Raw genomic sequence first — 14,731 nt, 5'->3', positions numbered from 1 at the left:
CCCCATTAGGTAGGATCATAGGATTAATTTAGAGAAATCATACTTTTGATATGCGAAAAAATCTGAAAATAATTAGCAACATGCATATAGGTTGTATCTACAACTCCAAAAAAAATTCAGCTCAAAATCTAATCTACACTTGGAGAAACAAAAAAGACAAATTCTGATGTGAATAGTGTCAGATCTGGTTGAATAGTATTTCACACTATTCACACCCAGATTTATCTTTTTTGTCTCTCTAAATGTATGTCGAATTTGAAGTTGCAAATTTTTGGCATTGTATATATAACATAGATGTGTGTTGTCATTTTTTTTCAGAATTTTTGAACATGTTTTGTCTTTGCAAAAAATTAATCTCATAGATCTCATCTAAGATTTGATCCTACCTAAGTCTTCCCCGCGATTTCAAAAGAGTGCAGGGGTCCAACTGAAAACATACGGAAACGCTCCGAGCACAACACAACGCGGCGCAACCAAAACAGTTCCTTCGGCTGCGGCGGCGCGACCAAAGAAACCAGCGATGCAGGCGCTGGCACGGGCGGCGCGGGGGCTCTGGCCGGCAGCGTCGGAGGCTGCAGCCGCGGGAAGGGGATACTGCGGGCAGGTGCAGCCGTCGCGGGGGATCATGGTGCAGGTGAGGGACGGCAACCTGGAGCGGGCGCTCCAGGTGATGGAGCGCAAGATGCGGTCGAGCGGCATCGAGCGGCTGATCAAGCGCCGGACGGAGCACCACGTCAAGAACTCCGAGAAGCGCGTGCTCGCCCACAAGGCGCTCATGGCGCGCGTCCGCTCCCAGGAGCTCGGCAAGAAGCTCCGCGAGATCCTCATCAAGAAGATCAGGTCCGTGCCGCCCATCCTCCCACCACTTTCGCCTTCTAGTACGCCATGGATGTGCAGGTTGCTAGTTATCGCGGTTTCCTTGTTTGATCGAACTTTCTGCTAGTGCTGAGGGACAAGGGGGGACTCCTGTTGGTGCCCTCCAAGTGCTCGACGAAATGCGTGGCGCGATCTTAGTTGTAAGTCTCTGTGAATTAGGCGAGTTTTGCGATCAACGATCTAGGTTAGGCTGCGCACTGTACATATTTGATGAAATGTTAGAGATCACAGGGTTGTAGGAACTTAGATACAAATGGATGCATACGCATCACAGGGACAGAGGTGAAGGCCGGCCAGGACTACATGCACGAGTTTTCCCAATTGTACAGCCACCTCCGCATAACCTGAGCGTACATAATTATTAATTCAGGAATTAGATTGATGTAAATGTTGGTACTCTGATCACTTAATTTGACCGATCATTGCATTTTTGGTTTCTTTTCCCTGAAGATTGTTGAGTTGGTCTGGTTCGCTTTTTAATCAATGTCGACAAACTAGTTAGTGACCTCATCCTAAATTATGCAATTGTATAAATATTCTGGTGAATCCAGCCAAGGACGTGCATGCATCCCTGCATCTGCGTGTTGTCATCCCGACGATTATGATCTTGTCGATTAGCTCGGCCTGCAGCACTTTTCACACTAACATCCCCGCCTCAAGCCTAATCTGGCTGCCGTTGAAGAAGGGTGGAGGAGACTATTGTTGGTTCCCTCTAACTGCTCGGCGAAATGTTTGGTGTGACGTTAGATGCAAATCTCTGTGAAATTTCAAATTAGGCGATTTTTGCAATGGTTGAAAGATTACAATGTTGTAGGAACCCGAGGTACAAATGGAAATTATTATCATGTGATATGTGATAACTACTGTAGAGGCTATGGGTCTTTGGACACGTTGAAGATTTTACTTAGTGGTACAACGAGCTAGGCTGACAGTCCTCAGTATTCCTATGACCGATGTTTGTGAAGCGTGATACATATCAGGAACAGAGAACATGGAAGGTCCATGATCCGCAAACTTATAATCTAGTAAAGGGAATATTAGATTGGTCACTTTAACAATAAAAAGGTTCATATTACCATTGAATGTTTGGTTTAATTTACATGTTCAGTGTTACTTGATTACTCCATCCGTTCCTTGATATAAGTCATATAGTTTTTTTGTAAAAAGATTCAAAATATAGAGCTTATTAGATTTGTTGACAAATTTACCCCTCAATGGAACTGAGGAGTAGCACTCCCGCATGCAATCTTTCCTTTTTGAATGGACTGCATGCAATCCCTGCAAATCAGCCTCGGGTAATTGTGATGCCCCATGTACGTGCCATTTAATTTGATGTATTTTTTCCTTTCTCTCTAACGCAGGGTAGTTTCGCAAAAGGAAATCCTTTAAAGTACGCGTAGCCTGACGCTCTAGGATAAGAATCCCATCGATCAACATCTCCCCCTGCACAGCCTCCTCTGATTCTCTCTCAGCGGAAGTATCAGGGTCGACAATAGCAATCTCTCCTCGACCATGGCCAATGAGAAGAGGCCGCCGACGTCCCTTTGGTCTGTATGGCGCATGGGAGAGAGGAAAGAGGCGCGCGACATGTACTCGTAAACTAGTGCGAGGAACGGGATGATTGGGGGAAAGTAAATGAGAGAGGGATTTATGGGATTTGATGACAAACTCGAGGATGTTTCTGATCGGGAGAGACACACAGATTCCAACTTTCCTAATTTTTCTCTTTTTTCACGTCCTTCCTTTGGGGGCAATTATGTCCAAAACAACCAAAAATTACCTCCAGAGTCTTTGCGTTAATTTTCGTGCAGAAACACTATACGGCTTATATAAAGGAACGGAGGGAGTATTAAATAACTCCACAGATGCTGTGCTAGTTAATATGCAATTCCATGGAAGTTCCCTTTCTGTGTGTGGTTCCATCAACGAGGAGCCTATGACATAAACATCTGATATACAACTGAAAGGGTTAGATTGACTATGTTTGTATAAAATATATCTCATTATGCGTTACGAACTTACAATGCAAATGTAGAATGCTATTTATGTGATCATTTATGAACTGAATCAATTGTCAAGTAACCGAATGTGAACTATGAAGTGTTACATTTTCTGATGACATGAGCATACCAAATATCATTGTGCAAGGCATGTCAACTTGTGAGTTGCATGAGTAGTATAATCTATATTCTACCGGACTGTGCCATTCAATATTCAATATTATGTTAAATAATGCATGCCACACAAAATAAAAACTAAAATCCTGGTAAAATAAAAATCTAACCCTGACCAATTTTGTCTCGGCTGAGGTTAATTTAAGTTGACGGCAAGTGTTAGAAAGTACTTCAGAACCAATTCCTGAGATCAATTGCAATTGACTGAACAGACCGGGTTGAACTAGCACATGCCCAGTTTCTGCTTAGCTGCAGCTTGATTATCCACTACTTTTTCCTGATGCACACAATTTGGTTCATAATAAAGCAGTTGGGTCATCGTTCGATGTCTTCTCATTCTCCCCTCTTCAATTCCCAATGAACAACATGATCTTGAGCTATCATTTGTTCAATTTGGTCGATCTGATACTTAGTTAACTCATTCATCTTGATGTATGGCTCAATCCGAGGAACAACATCTCCTGAATCTGAGGAAAGCGTTCGAGAGAATGAGGCAGTATAAGTTTCAAATTCATCCTTTGAAATGCGCCTTTGGTGTCTCGGCTGGGAAGGAATTAGGATTTCATTTGGTTGTGTAATATTTGAATCTATAGTCCTAGTATTGCTTTGAGATTGTAACCCTGATCATTTAAAGGGTGTGGGGTATATAATTGTGGAAGTTACTGGATGAAATAAATTGTTGGCGAATCTCAAACGGAAACGCTAAAGATTCAAACCTAGGTTGTACGGATAGTAACACACAGAACCAGTCTGATGCAATATAACATTATATGTTTGCTTATGGTTACCATTGCCTCGCCGCCTTAGCCCCCCCACCTCCTCCCTTCCTTGCCTCGCCGCCGCCGGAGGGGTGCCGGCAAAGCCGCGCACTCCCCGAGGAAGGTGGCGGCGGGGCGTTTCTTCCACTCCCGCGTCCCTGGCGAGGAGGAGCTCGCTCGGGCGCGGCCAGGGCGGCGGGCGCGGCGGCGTGCGGTGGACTCGGCGGCGTGCTGCGGGCTTGGCTGCTGGCGGGAGCGGCGGCTCTTCTGTTCGCTGGGGGCGCGCGGGGATCCGGCGGTCGTGGCGGCCGGGCCAGATCTGGGCCGGGCGGGCCGGCTAGGGGCGCGGCTGGCCGGCGCGGGCCCCCCTGGCCGTCGAGGTCTGCGGCTTGCTGCTGCAGCTGGGTGGTGGAGTGCCGGGGCAGTGCCCCCGGGCAGCGGCGGCGGCGAGGTGCTCCTGGCGGCTGCGGCGGAGTTTCTGTCATGATGCCGGGGCGGCGGCCCCGTGCTGCGGCGGCGTGATGGTGGGCATGTGCGATTGCTGCGGTGGCCGCATGGGCGGAGGAGCCTGCCGGAGGTCTTGGCGGCGGTGCTGCTTCGGGAGGCTGCGGCGATGGGCGGGCCCCGATCTGGGCTTGTCGGGCCATGCGGACCGCGACCGCTGTTGGCGTTGGCGGCGTCTCTGTCATGGCGTTGGGGTGGCGCGGTGCTGGCTGGTCATGGGCCGGGTTGGCTGTGTGGTGGCGGCTTTCGGGTGGTGCGGGGAGTTCATGTCTGCGGACTTCGGCGTTTGTCCTCGAGCCTCGTGTCGGAGTTGGTCGGCGTCCCCTCTATGTGGCATTCCGGCGGCGCCCACGGTGTTCTTCGGCGGTACTCCGTTGGCTTCGGGCTGGGCTGCCCTCTGCGCGTAGGCGGCTACAGGTTGGCTTGGAGGTTGCTCAGCGGTTGGAGGTGGTGGTTTGCGCCGGTCCTTGTTGGCGGGCGCGAGGTCTTGGAACTCTTCGCTGGGCGAAAGCTCTGTCTTGGCGGCCGGCCAGGACCGACGACGGCGACGCCTATGGGCGCCGCATACTTCTTGAAGGCGTCGTCGAAGCGGGTGTTTCTTGTTCTCCGTTCGGGCTCTCCGGGGGAAACCCTAGATCCCTCACGGGATCGGGCGTGGGCGGCGCTCTTGCGTTGCTTTGCCTCTTGAGGCCTCGCTTTGGATGTCCACCGGACAAAGGGACTTGTGGAGTGTTTTGGTGGTTTCGGCGTAGGCGGGTTCGTCTTCGGCCAGGCGGGGCGCGGCCTCGGGACCGGCGTGGTAGTTGGAGCGGTAGCTCCGGTCTTTCGCCTCCGCCTGTTGCGTTGAGGTGTGGTGTCGACCTGGCTGGTCGTCGACCCGTGTGAAGCGCAGCCTCGGGGCTGGCGTGTGGTGTCGTGTTGTAACGGTTTTTCGGCCAGTTTTCCTCATAAACGGGCCTCCCTTTTCTCCTATATCAATGAAAGGCAAAGCTTTTGCCTCGTTTCAAAAAAAAAAAAGCCTTAGGTGGAAATAAGCACAGCGCGTAATTCTTGTTGTATGTGTCACATTTTTCAACCTATTTATTGAAGAGTATTTGCTTTGCGCAGTGGTCAGTGAGAGCATATCGCCATGGAAGTCCCCTTTGTGTGTGTGTTTGCATCAATGATGAGCTAGCCTATGGCATAAACATCAGAAATTTAACTGAAATGGCTAGATCAACTCTGTAAAATGCATATCGCCATGTGTTGCAATGCAAATGTTGAATGTTCTATATGCTAATGAAGTCATGATTAATGAACTTGTGTCAACTGTCAAGTAAGCTAACATGAATTATGAAGTGTTACATTTTCTGATGACACGGGCATACTGAATATGATTGTGCAAAACATGTAACAACTTACGAGTTTCATGTGGATTATATCATATATTCTACTGGACTGTTATTTTTCATTTGCTATCATTTAAAAAATGTGCCAAACAAAATAAAAATCTAACCCTGACTAATTTTGTCTCGAATGAGGTTAATTTGAGTTGACGGCGAGTGTTGGAAAGTACTTCAAAACCAGTTCAGATCAATTGCACTTGACTGAACAGACGAGGCTGAACTAGGCACATGCTCCAACTTTCTGCTTAGATGTAGCTTGATCATCCCCTACTTCGCCCATTGATTCCTAATAAAGCGGTTGGGTCATGGGTGTGTAATATTTGAATTGCTACTCCTATGATTGCTTTGAGATAGTAACTCTGGTCATTTAGAGAATGTGCGACATATAATTGTGGAAGTTCCTGGATGAACTAAATTGGCGGAGAATCTCAACCCGAAACGTAAGATTCAAATCTAGGTTGCACCTATAGTTACTGTTGAGTAATTACATAGTTTCTAGAGTATCCACACTGTGTTGCCGGCTTTACGTGGTTATTAATGTTTCATGCATTTATGAGACATTTTACAGCATTTTGATCACATGTCTGAGATAATTAGATAATGCGGTGATAGGTTATACTGTATTTAGTTATGTTTGTAATATTAGACCAAATGTTTTGGCCTCATGATTCCTGGGTGCCATATCTATGTAACGTAATTAGTATTGCTTCCAGATACATGCTACTGCATTGTGCATGAGGAGTAATGGACAAACCCGCTAGCATTTACTGATATAGAAGTTGATGATGGCTATAACTTCTCACCGTAAAAGCGTAGCATTTGTGTGATTAGCACACACTATAACAGTATGGAAATTAATTGTATTTACTGAAGTACGTAGCATGCTCTGTTTTTGTGATAATGTTTGCACTTTACGCAGACGATACAATTCAGTTGTGTAAGTTTGTGATGTGGTTTAACGAGGCCGCTAATGTACATACTTATGGAGTCCCCATTCAGCATTTGCATTATGATGTAGTTCATTCAGCAAGTTGGCCTGTACATAGTTTGTGATAATTATATTTTTTTGGCAAAACGTTACTGGCATTATGCTCCATGAAAGTCTTAGGGGAAATGAGCACAATGCGTAATTTGTGTTTTATGAGTCACATTTTTTATCTATTTGTTGAAGAGTATTTGCTTTGTGCAGGGGTCAGTGAGAGCATATCTGAGTGCGCTGCATTTTTCAGCAACACTCATTGTACTACAGGAAGGTTACTAGCGGCAATTCTTCATGAGTGCTCCATGTTGAACATGTAATCAATCTCCAAGTTGGAATTTAGTAATTGAACCGATGGTTGTCCAACTATGGATATGTTTTAGAGCAGCTTGCTAATAACTCAACATCGTGGCAAGAATCTTTTCCTGTATTGTATCATGGACAAGTGGATCATAAGTTGTTGAGAATTTTTTGGGTACTTAGTAATTAGTACTTTGTTTCTTTGAATCTGTGTATTAATTGAAGCCGTGTTTAGCTGATGGAGCGACTGCCATATGCTGACGATAATGTTTCCGCCATTATATATGTACTCCATTCGCTCAGAAATTTTGGACGTGAGCAGATCCTCTAACATAGAGTTTCCATCATTACTTATGATGGATATACTCTTATTGGTAATCTACTCGTAGTATATACTTAACCTGTTTGCATCTTCATACTTGGCATATCGTGATTCATTAGTAGTGTTTACAAAAAGAGCCGGCTTTGCAGATGGACGTCCATGAAGACCCAACAGTTTCGGAAATCTTCGTCTTCCCGCATGTTCCCGGCAGGGAAGAAAGTTCACATAGCGAGACGCCTCCTGGCATCACATAGCGAGACGCAACCCGAACAAGGCGCAGGTTGTACATGTGCCGGAGAAGGGGCAACAAGGCGCAGGTTGTACATGTGCCAGAGAAGTGCAATGGAGCTGGGCCGGAAATGTAGCAGTTGCACCTGGTAATGCTCCAGGACCGCCAAGAGGAATGGGGAGAAGGGCGCAACCAAGCCTGCCGCAATGTCGCCATGGTGGGAAGAGCGTCATGGCCCGCGCCTCTATGCCACAACACGTTAATGCCCCACTCGTTGGTCGAGTAGCCCACCGGGGAGAGGACTTTGGCGAGGCCCTCCTCATTGACGACGCGCGGCTTCTCCCAGCGCGCGGCGGGGCGCCGCCGACTCTCGGCCAACCTCCGGTGTCGAGGTCCTCCGAAGGCTACTCCCCGATGCCATTTAACCCCAGAGAGGAGGAAGGAGGTCTGAAGCAAGTTTGGTCGGCGGCAGCAAGATTTGGGAGCAAGTTTGGAGAAAAATGGCGGAGGTGGGAAATTGGAGAAGGGGAAGTGGTGAATTGCTCGGCGGGGCTCACCTTTTGGGACGCTTGTGGTGGTTCCCCAGTCGTCAGGCGGTTCCGTGATCCAGCGGCTTGCGAGAGCCGACCGTTTGGTCTCTACAAGACACGCGGAAATCAAGGAGGCGCTTCGGTCAACGCGCAAGGAGCAGTTATTTTCTAACTGACCGCGCAGGTGTAGGGTGGGCCCATTAGGTCACGTCGGTCAATCGAGTCGCCGCAGAAGCCACGTCACTGATGATGTCATTAAAAGTATCGACTCCTCATTTATAGAGCATCCGAAAGAATCTACGACGTTGAGTTGCTTGACTTGAGTTTACGCCCGGTTGCAAGCATTCGTTCCTAGATTCGGGGGCTACTCCCATCGGGAGTGCTGGACGCGCATCCGATAAAAGTTATTGAAGACAAAGGAAAACGACCCCGAAGATTTCAGAAGATCCAGGATCGAACCCGGGGACTTGATCCTAAGTAGAGTAACGTTGTCTTGCCATCGGCATTTAACCAGCATCGATTTATCGAGTAAAACTGGGCATGTTACTTCTATCCCTTACGTACTATCATAACTACATTCGAAGTTTTAGAGGACACGATATAAAAAAGATATCGGATGATGAAGACAATTCAGAAAACATCGGTGTCAGAATCATCGAGTAGAACAACTTGAGTCTACGGACGGTTGCAAGCATCCGACCCTAAACTCGGGGGCTACTCCCATAGGAAGCGCTGGACGCACACCCGATATCAAGAAAATTTAACTTCATGATGAATGAGGAAAACATCGACAACGGATTTACGAGTAGTACAACTTGAGTCTACGCACGGTTGCAAGTATTCGTCCCTAGGCTCGGGGGCTACTTCCATCGGGAGCGATGGAGACGCACCCGATAAAATGACTTTAAAGTTGCAAAGGGCACGAAGATTCAGTTTCTTTCGACAGATAAAGATATTCAGATGACGAAAATTATAGTCCCTGCCTGAAGCTTTATTTCGTCCAGTCACTCGGGGGCTACTGATGTGCGCATTACCCTGCGGGTAACCAACATTAGACTACCTCCTCCGGCCCAACTTAGGGCCAATGAAGATTTCCCAATAACCGAGGTGGGTCTACACGTTGGTTCCGGAGGAGGAGACTTACTTGAAGAAGACTTCTTGACGGACAAGGCAAGAAGACGCTATACAAGAAAATATTAGAATAAATCTCTTTGTAACTTAGTGGAATCCGGACAGAACTCTCGGGACCTAGCCTGCTATATAAAGGCCAGGAGAGGGTCTGCCGAAAAACAACTTACACACACGTAGAACCACCGCTAGATCAAATCTAGAGCCACTACAAGAAATGTGTTAACTAGTGACCTTCTCATAGTGACCGTGAGCAAATTAGTCATAACTGTATGACCATTTCGCAACAAATGGTCCTAAGGCATGTGGAAGGGTATAAACCCTAAATTTTCACGACCATTTTAGCCACAAAGGTTATAATTTTGTTACACGAAATGGTCATAATATAAATGATATGATTTTCGAACATGATTTTAGCCAATCATGACTAATTGAAATGGTCGTTGCAACTAATATATTATGAAGGCACGTCAGCGATTTTACCGATGCGTCATGTTTATGTACCAATTTTTGTTTACGTGCGTGGATAGCAATATGTTTGAACCTACCATTGACACGTAATTAACATGCATATAGGACGCGCACATTGACCCGATGACTAGGAGATTAAAATACATAGCCTATCCAGACACATGGAACCCGCCTACAAAGCGGACCCAGAGAAATTTATGAATGGGGGCAAATCAAGTGGGTGGGGGCATTACTTGCATAAACTTTGCAGAATTAAAATTATTTGTCTCAAATTTGAACACATACTAGAGAAATTCAGATTTTTGAGTGAGGGCCTATGCCCCCACTTAGGTCTACTTATCTATCGAGCAACTTGTGAGACCTGCTACATAGCCTATTCAGACACGTGGAACCCGCCTACATATCTACTACCTCCGTTTCAAAGAATAAGGCGTCCTCGTTTTACGTGTTTTTTTTGACCAAGAATTATTTTAAATAGATAAATATTGTTTGTATCATTAAAAAGTTCTTTTCAATACGAATCCAACGATACTAATTACATATAATATAATCAAGATTTTGTTGCTCAATTTTTATGGTCAAAGTTCGTCTTAGAATACGCTATTCGTTGAAATGGAGGTAGTATCGAGCAACTTGTTGGACCTGCTGCCATGTCGAACATGCATGATCAACTACTCGACACGTAGGCTAAGAGGTGCGACACATCTGACATGCGGCCCACTAAGCCGACAGGTGCGACGCGCTCGCCGTTCGTGGCGAAAACACTCGGGCGGGAGACACACAGTCCGCGCGGGCGAAACGAAACTTTCGTTAAGTTCATTTTCCCCTCCCGTGCGCACCGAAACCATCAATTTTCTAAACCCTAACCCTCATCGCCCCCATCTCCCCGCCGCCGCCACCCACACTCCAATCGTCGGACCCGACCACTGCGACCTCCCCGACCTAGGCGGCGTATGGGTAGTTCGTCGCTGGCCTGGGCGACCGCATCCAACGGCTTTGTCCACAAGCCCCTCGCGCCTCCGCGTCCACCTCCTCTGCAAGCGAAGCGCCGCCGCCAGCCCATGAGCACGGTGACGAGGTCATGGCGGAGGAGACCCAGCGTCAAGCAGCCATCAGCAGCAGCCTTCTGCCCGCACAGGTGAATGTTTTCCCCCTTCCCCTTCTCTCCCAATCCCAGATCCCCCTACCCCTCTGACCCCCGTTTTTTTCCACTACGGGGACAGCTATCGACGCATCGTCGCCTTGTCCCGACCGCGCATCCGTCGGATCCGCTCCGCCACGGCGAGGCCGTCACCGGTAGCGCCCCTCCCCGACTAAACCGCCCCCCGGATCCAGCTCTAACCTGGTTGTCTCCTTCGACAAGTACAAGGGCATCAGCAGGATGGTACCTCAACCTCGAGTCCTAGGTCGCCGGAGTTGGAGCCGAAGTGGAGGAGCAGGAGTCTCAGCCTCGTGTCCATGGCTGGCTCCTTCGGCAGATCCTCCGCCACTCTGTCTATCTTCTCCTCGGTTAGATTCTTTCCTCCCATCATATTTGATGTGTCCTCTTTGCTGCTGTTATTAATACGAACCAACTGTCTCTGCTATAAGATATGAATAAAGATGAGCACTCTTTCGGATGCTTCTCTAGTCTGCATTGTTGTATGAGCTTCAACTTTTTTTAATCTCATATTCCAATACTGGAAGTAAGAAACATACTTGTAGCATTTGGGTTATTTAGGTCATGTATGTATTCGAATCTTATTGCTTGGTGTCAATTTGCATATGCTGTGTGATTGGTTACCTGATAAAATATGGATGAAGATTTCATGAGTTTATTATTTAGCAGTCCAATCAAATTGAACAGCATAAGTTTCTTGTTGTACGTGTAGGTGGTGGATTGGAGATTGGGTTTGCCTAGTTCTAGGCTACTGATATGACTTTGGGATCTCTATTTTGATGCTGCTGATGCTGCTACTGTGATTAATATGCATATACTGTGTGATAAGCTGCACATTTGTTACTCAAACGTTTCTCAAGTCAGTTCCAACTTTCTAACTTTAATCTCCATAATCTTATTAGATCTTGCAGGTGAGGAAAGACCCGGTTGCCTCATACTATTCGTGTATGCACTCAGGTACATTTCCCGTGTCCAATTTTGTCAATCAAGCCTTACCACGATAGGAATAATTTCAACTTTCTTTGCTTAATTAAATAATCGCAGCTTCCACTCCACATGCATGGTGGGTATGGGAAGGTTGGACTGATATTGTTTCTGTATATGTATTCATCTCTCAGAGCCTTACAGGGATCAAGGGCCTGTCTGAAGCAAAGGCTGATAAGATCTGTCAGACCGCTGAAAAACTTCTGGTATTTTCATTTTTTTTTGCATTGATTCTGGTTCTGAAATTTCTGTGCTATCAGTAGTGTGATACAGTCTTCTGAAATCTGTATGCAATTTGGTTTCATGACAGTGCTACTATGCTAAACGAACTATAAATAATACTGTGTAGTTTGTTCCAAGAATAAGCTTGAGTGCTTTTATTACTACCCGTGTAATGTGTTTTAGGCTGTTTGATTTATTCTGAAGCAGAAGTCTGCTGTTCTGATTACCACTTGGAGCCAAGCGCTTGATGAGATTCTTAGAGGTAACATATGTCGTCCTTGGTTCTGTGGTAATTCAGTTGAAGACATGCGTACCGTGGTACTTAATATTTTCTAAATTTGTCTAGGCAAACTTGTAGCACGGTAGTTATTAATCAGTATAATTGTTACTACATTTTATAAAAAATCTCCAGAATTAAAGGATGGCCTAGACATATTTTAATCAGTATAATTGTTACTTTTTATACACATGCAATTCTAAGATTTGGTAGCATGGTAGTTGTTTTAAGCAACATGAAATACCTATATCCATGTGAGCGACCCATCAACATGTCAACATATTGCTTGTAGAGCGAACCAGGCGCAACGAAAGATTAAAGAATAAAATCTTTGGTTTTCTGCTTAAAAAACAAAACAACAGAGCACATTGAAGAATCAATTAATTCTTTGTAAATTGCTTTACCTTTAGTTCTTAGTCTTTAAGATGTTCTAAGAATGCAACCCAGAACAAACAGTAAACTTCCAAGCTGGGTGTTAGTATGAGCCAAAAAAAATTCCGCTGAAGTTTCCGAGAAAGCTTGTGCATGTTTCATTCTTGAACATTTTTTTTATTTGGCGGCATTAGCTCAAAGAATGTGATAAGTGATGAGAGACGCACACTTCAGCTTCCAGATAGGTGGGTCTGTACGAACTCACGCCTTTACTCAAGTAAACTATGAAGAAACAATTTAGCTCTACCGAATTTCTTAGAAAACTTTTCAATCTACATACGTTTTTTTTAAATTTTCTGCTGTTAGCCAGATGAATTCGATAACTTTGTGATCTTTCACAAGGAATAAATACTCGCAATTAGTTCAAATGAAATCCTTTTATAACTTCTCCGAAACACATGGTGCCATTGTCCCATAATTTTAATTGCTAGAAGTTCCTATCCAACAGTCCAGAAAATTATTATGTATCAAACCTAAAGGGCAACATGGGTCTCCCTTGAACCTAATCTCATCATTGTGTGTTGACTTGCCTCTCACAAGAGTTGCTGCTGTTTCGTGGACTACAGGCACTGGTAAACTGTACACTGGAAGTCTGCAAGGCCCTTAGGACACTGACAGCACAGTTTGAACTCTCCACGTGAATCTCTGGTGTTTGTGTTGTGGTTACTAACTCCAGGTATGCCCCTGATTCCTCCCCTTTGGTGTTTGTATTGTTTGTACATGTATGTTGGGTCAGGTCTGCCTAGCATTGAAGTATAGTCTCTAATGCCAACATCTGTGTATAACTGGTTTCACTGCATTGCTCTCAAGCACCTCACTCTTAAACTTCTGCGTTGCAATGCTTGCTAATTCACATGTCCATATGACTTATCATGTGGTGTTCATCCGAGCTTCATTTCCTGTCAGAGTTTTCTGTACCGGTGCTTCATTTCTTGTTGAGTTTAGTGTAAGTGATATCTGGGAACTTCATGTAAATAAGCACAAGTTCACAATCACAGATTGCCATTAGGTTGAGCTACATTTCGATCAGTAAGCATTGACAATATGCATTGACAATATGCCTGTGTTCTTAACTATTTATTAGCCAGTCTGATATTGAACTGTTTGAATATTACCACTTCATGAACATAATAACCACATGCCATTTCCAGGATATCCTCTTGTACAAGAGCAACAAGCTGAAGTCAGGAAGCGCGAGGATGTTTTGGAGTATCAAAGAATGGCTTTTGTACCTGCTTAGCTTTTTATTTGTAGTGTTATGTTATTGTGTGTAATCTGGGCAAATCCTGATGTTTCAGGTTATCACAGATTTGATTGTTAAACTCATTTTGGTTCTTATTTGAAGATAATCATGTGTTCTCTTTCCTGATATGTATACTGTTTATATTCATTTAAAGCTGACGATTCTACAAGAATCTGACAATTTGTACGTGATTGAACTGGATTCTATAGAAAAACTGTGAATATGAAATAATTGCGCTGCTAAAAGGCTGAGGCCCATAAAACCAATAGGGCTGAAATCGAGACCAGAATGGCCGAACTAAATGGATTGGAAAGGTTCCACGGCCCAAAAATAAAAATGATGAAACGCTGGGTTGGCCCATCTTGCTGGAACAAGGAAAAGGATAAAAAATGGCTGAATTATTGGGCTGAGCCCATGTAAAGCACTAGATTGGATTGGGCTGATTTCAATCCACGACTATTTGGTTTGGTCGTAGATTTGCCATGTAGGATTTGCCACGTCGGATCTGACATGGATAGGTCAGACTGCCACTGACCAAAATTTTGGTCATAGAATCTATGACCATCAATTTTAGTCGTAGCTCTCTACGACCATTCAAAAATAAAGGTCGTTGTGCGCTGTCAGTGACGCTCAACTGTCGACCAATAGTTTTTGGTCATGACAAAGTCATAAATGATAGACAATGACCATCCGGTGACCAATATGGAGGGTCACAAGTCACCATATTTCTTGTAGTGAGCTTAGAACCCTTTCTCTCG

The 14,731-nt window shown here is 45.3% G+C and overlaps 1 protein-coding gene across 1 annotated transcript; it reads left to right on the top strand.

The window, feature by feature from the left end:
- Positions 1–520: 520 nt before the first annotated feature.
- On the top strand, positions 521–6,941 carry LOC124700160. Its single transcript, XM_047232328.1, has 2 exons — positions 521–840; positions 6,887–6,941. Exons 1-2 carry the CDS (start codon positions 521–523, stop codon positions 6,894–6,896), a joined length of 330 nt encoding a protein of 109 aa, XP_047088284.1. The 3' UTR covers positions 6,897–6,941.
- The last annotated feature ends 7,790 nt before the right edge of the window (positions 6,942–14,731 follow it).

This window comes from Lolium rigidum, chromosome 3 (genome assembly GCF_022539505.1).
Source record: "Lolium rigidum isolate FL_2022 chromosome 3, APGP_CSIRO_Lrig_0.1, whole genome shotgun sequence".
NCBI classification, from domain to species: domain Eukaryota; kingdom Viridiplantae; phylum Streptophyta; class Magnoliopsida; order Poales; family Poaceae; genus Lolium; species Lolium rigidum.
Note: the sequence above shows the minus strand (reverse complement) of the source record. Positions and strands in the feature narration are given on the sequence as shown.

Excerpts from the sequence above, each read along its gene's own strand:
- LOC124700160 (XM_047232328.1), top strand. The coding sequence starts at position 521 with ATGCAGGCGCTGGCACGGGCGGCGCGGGGGCTCTGGCCGGCAGCGTCG.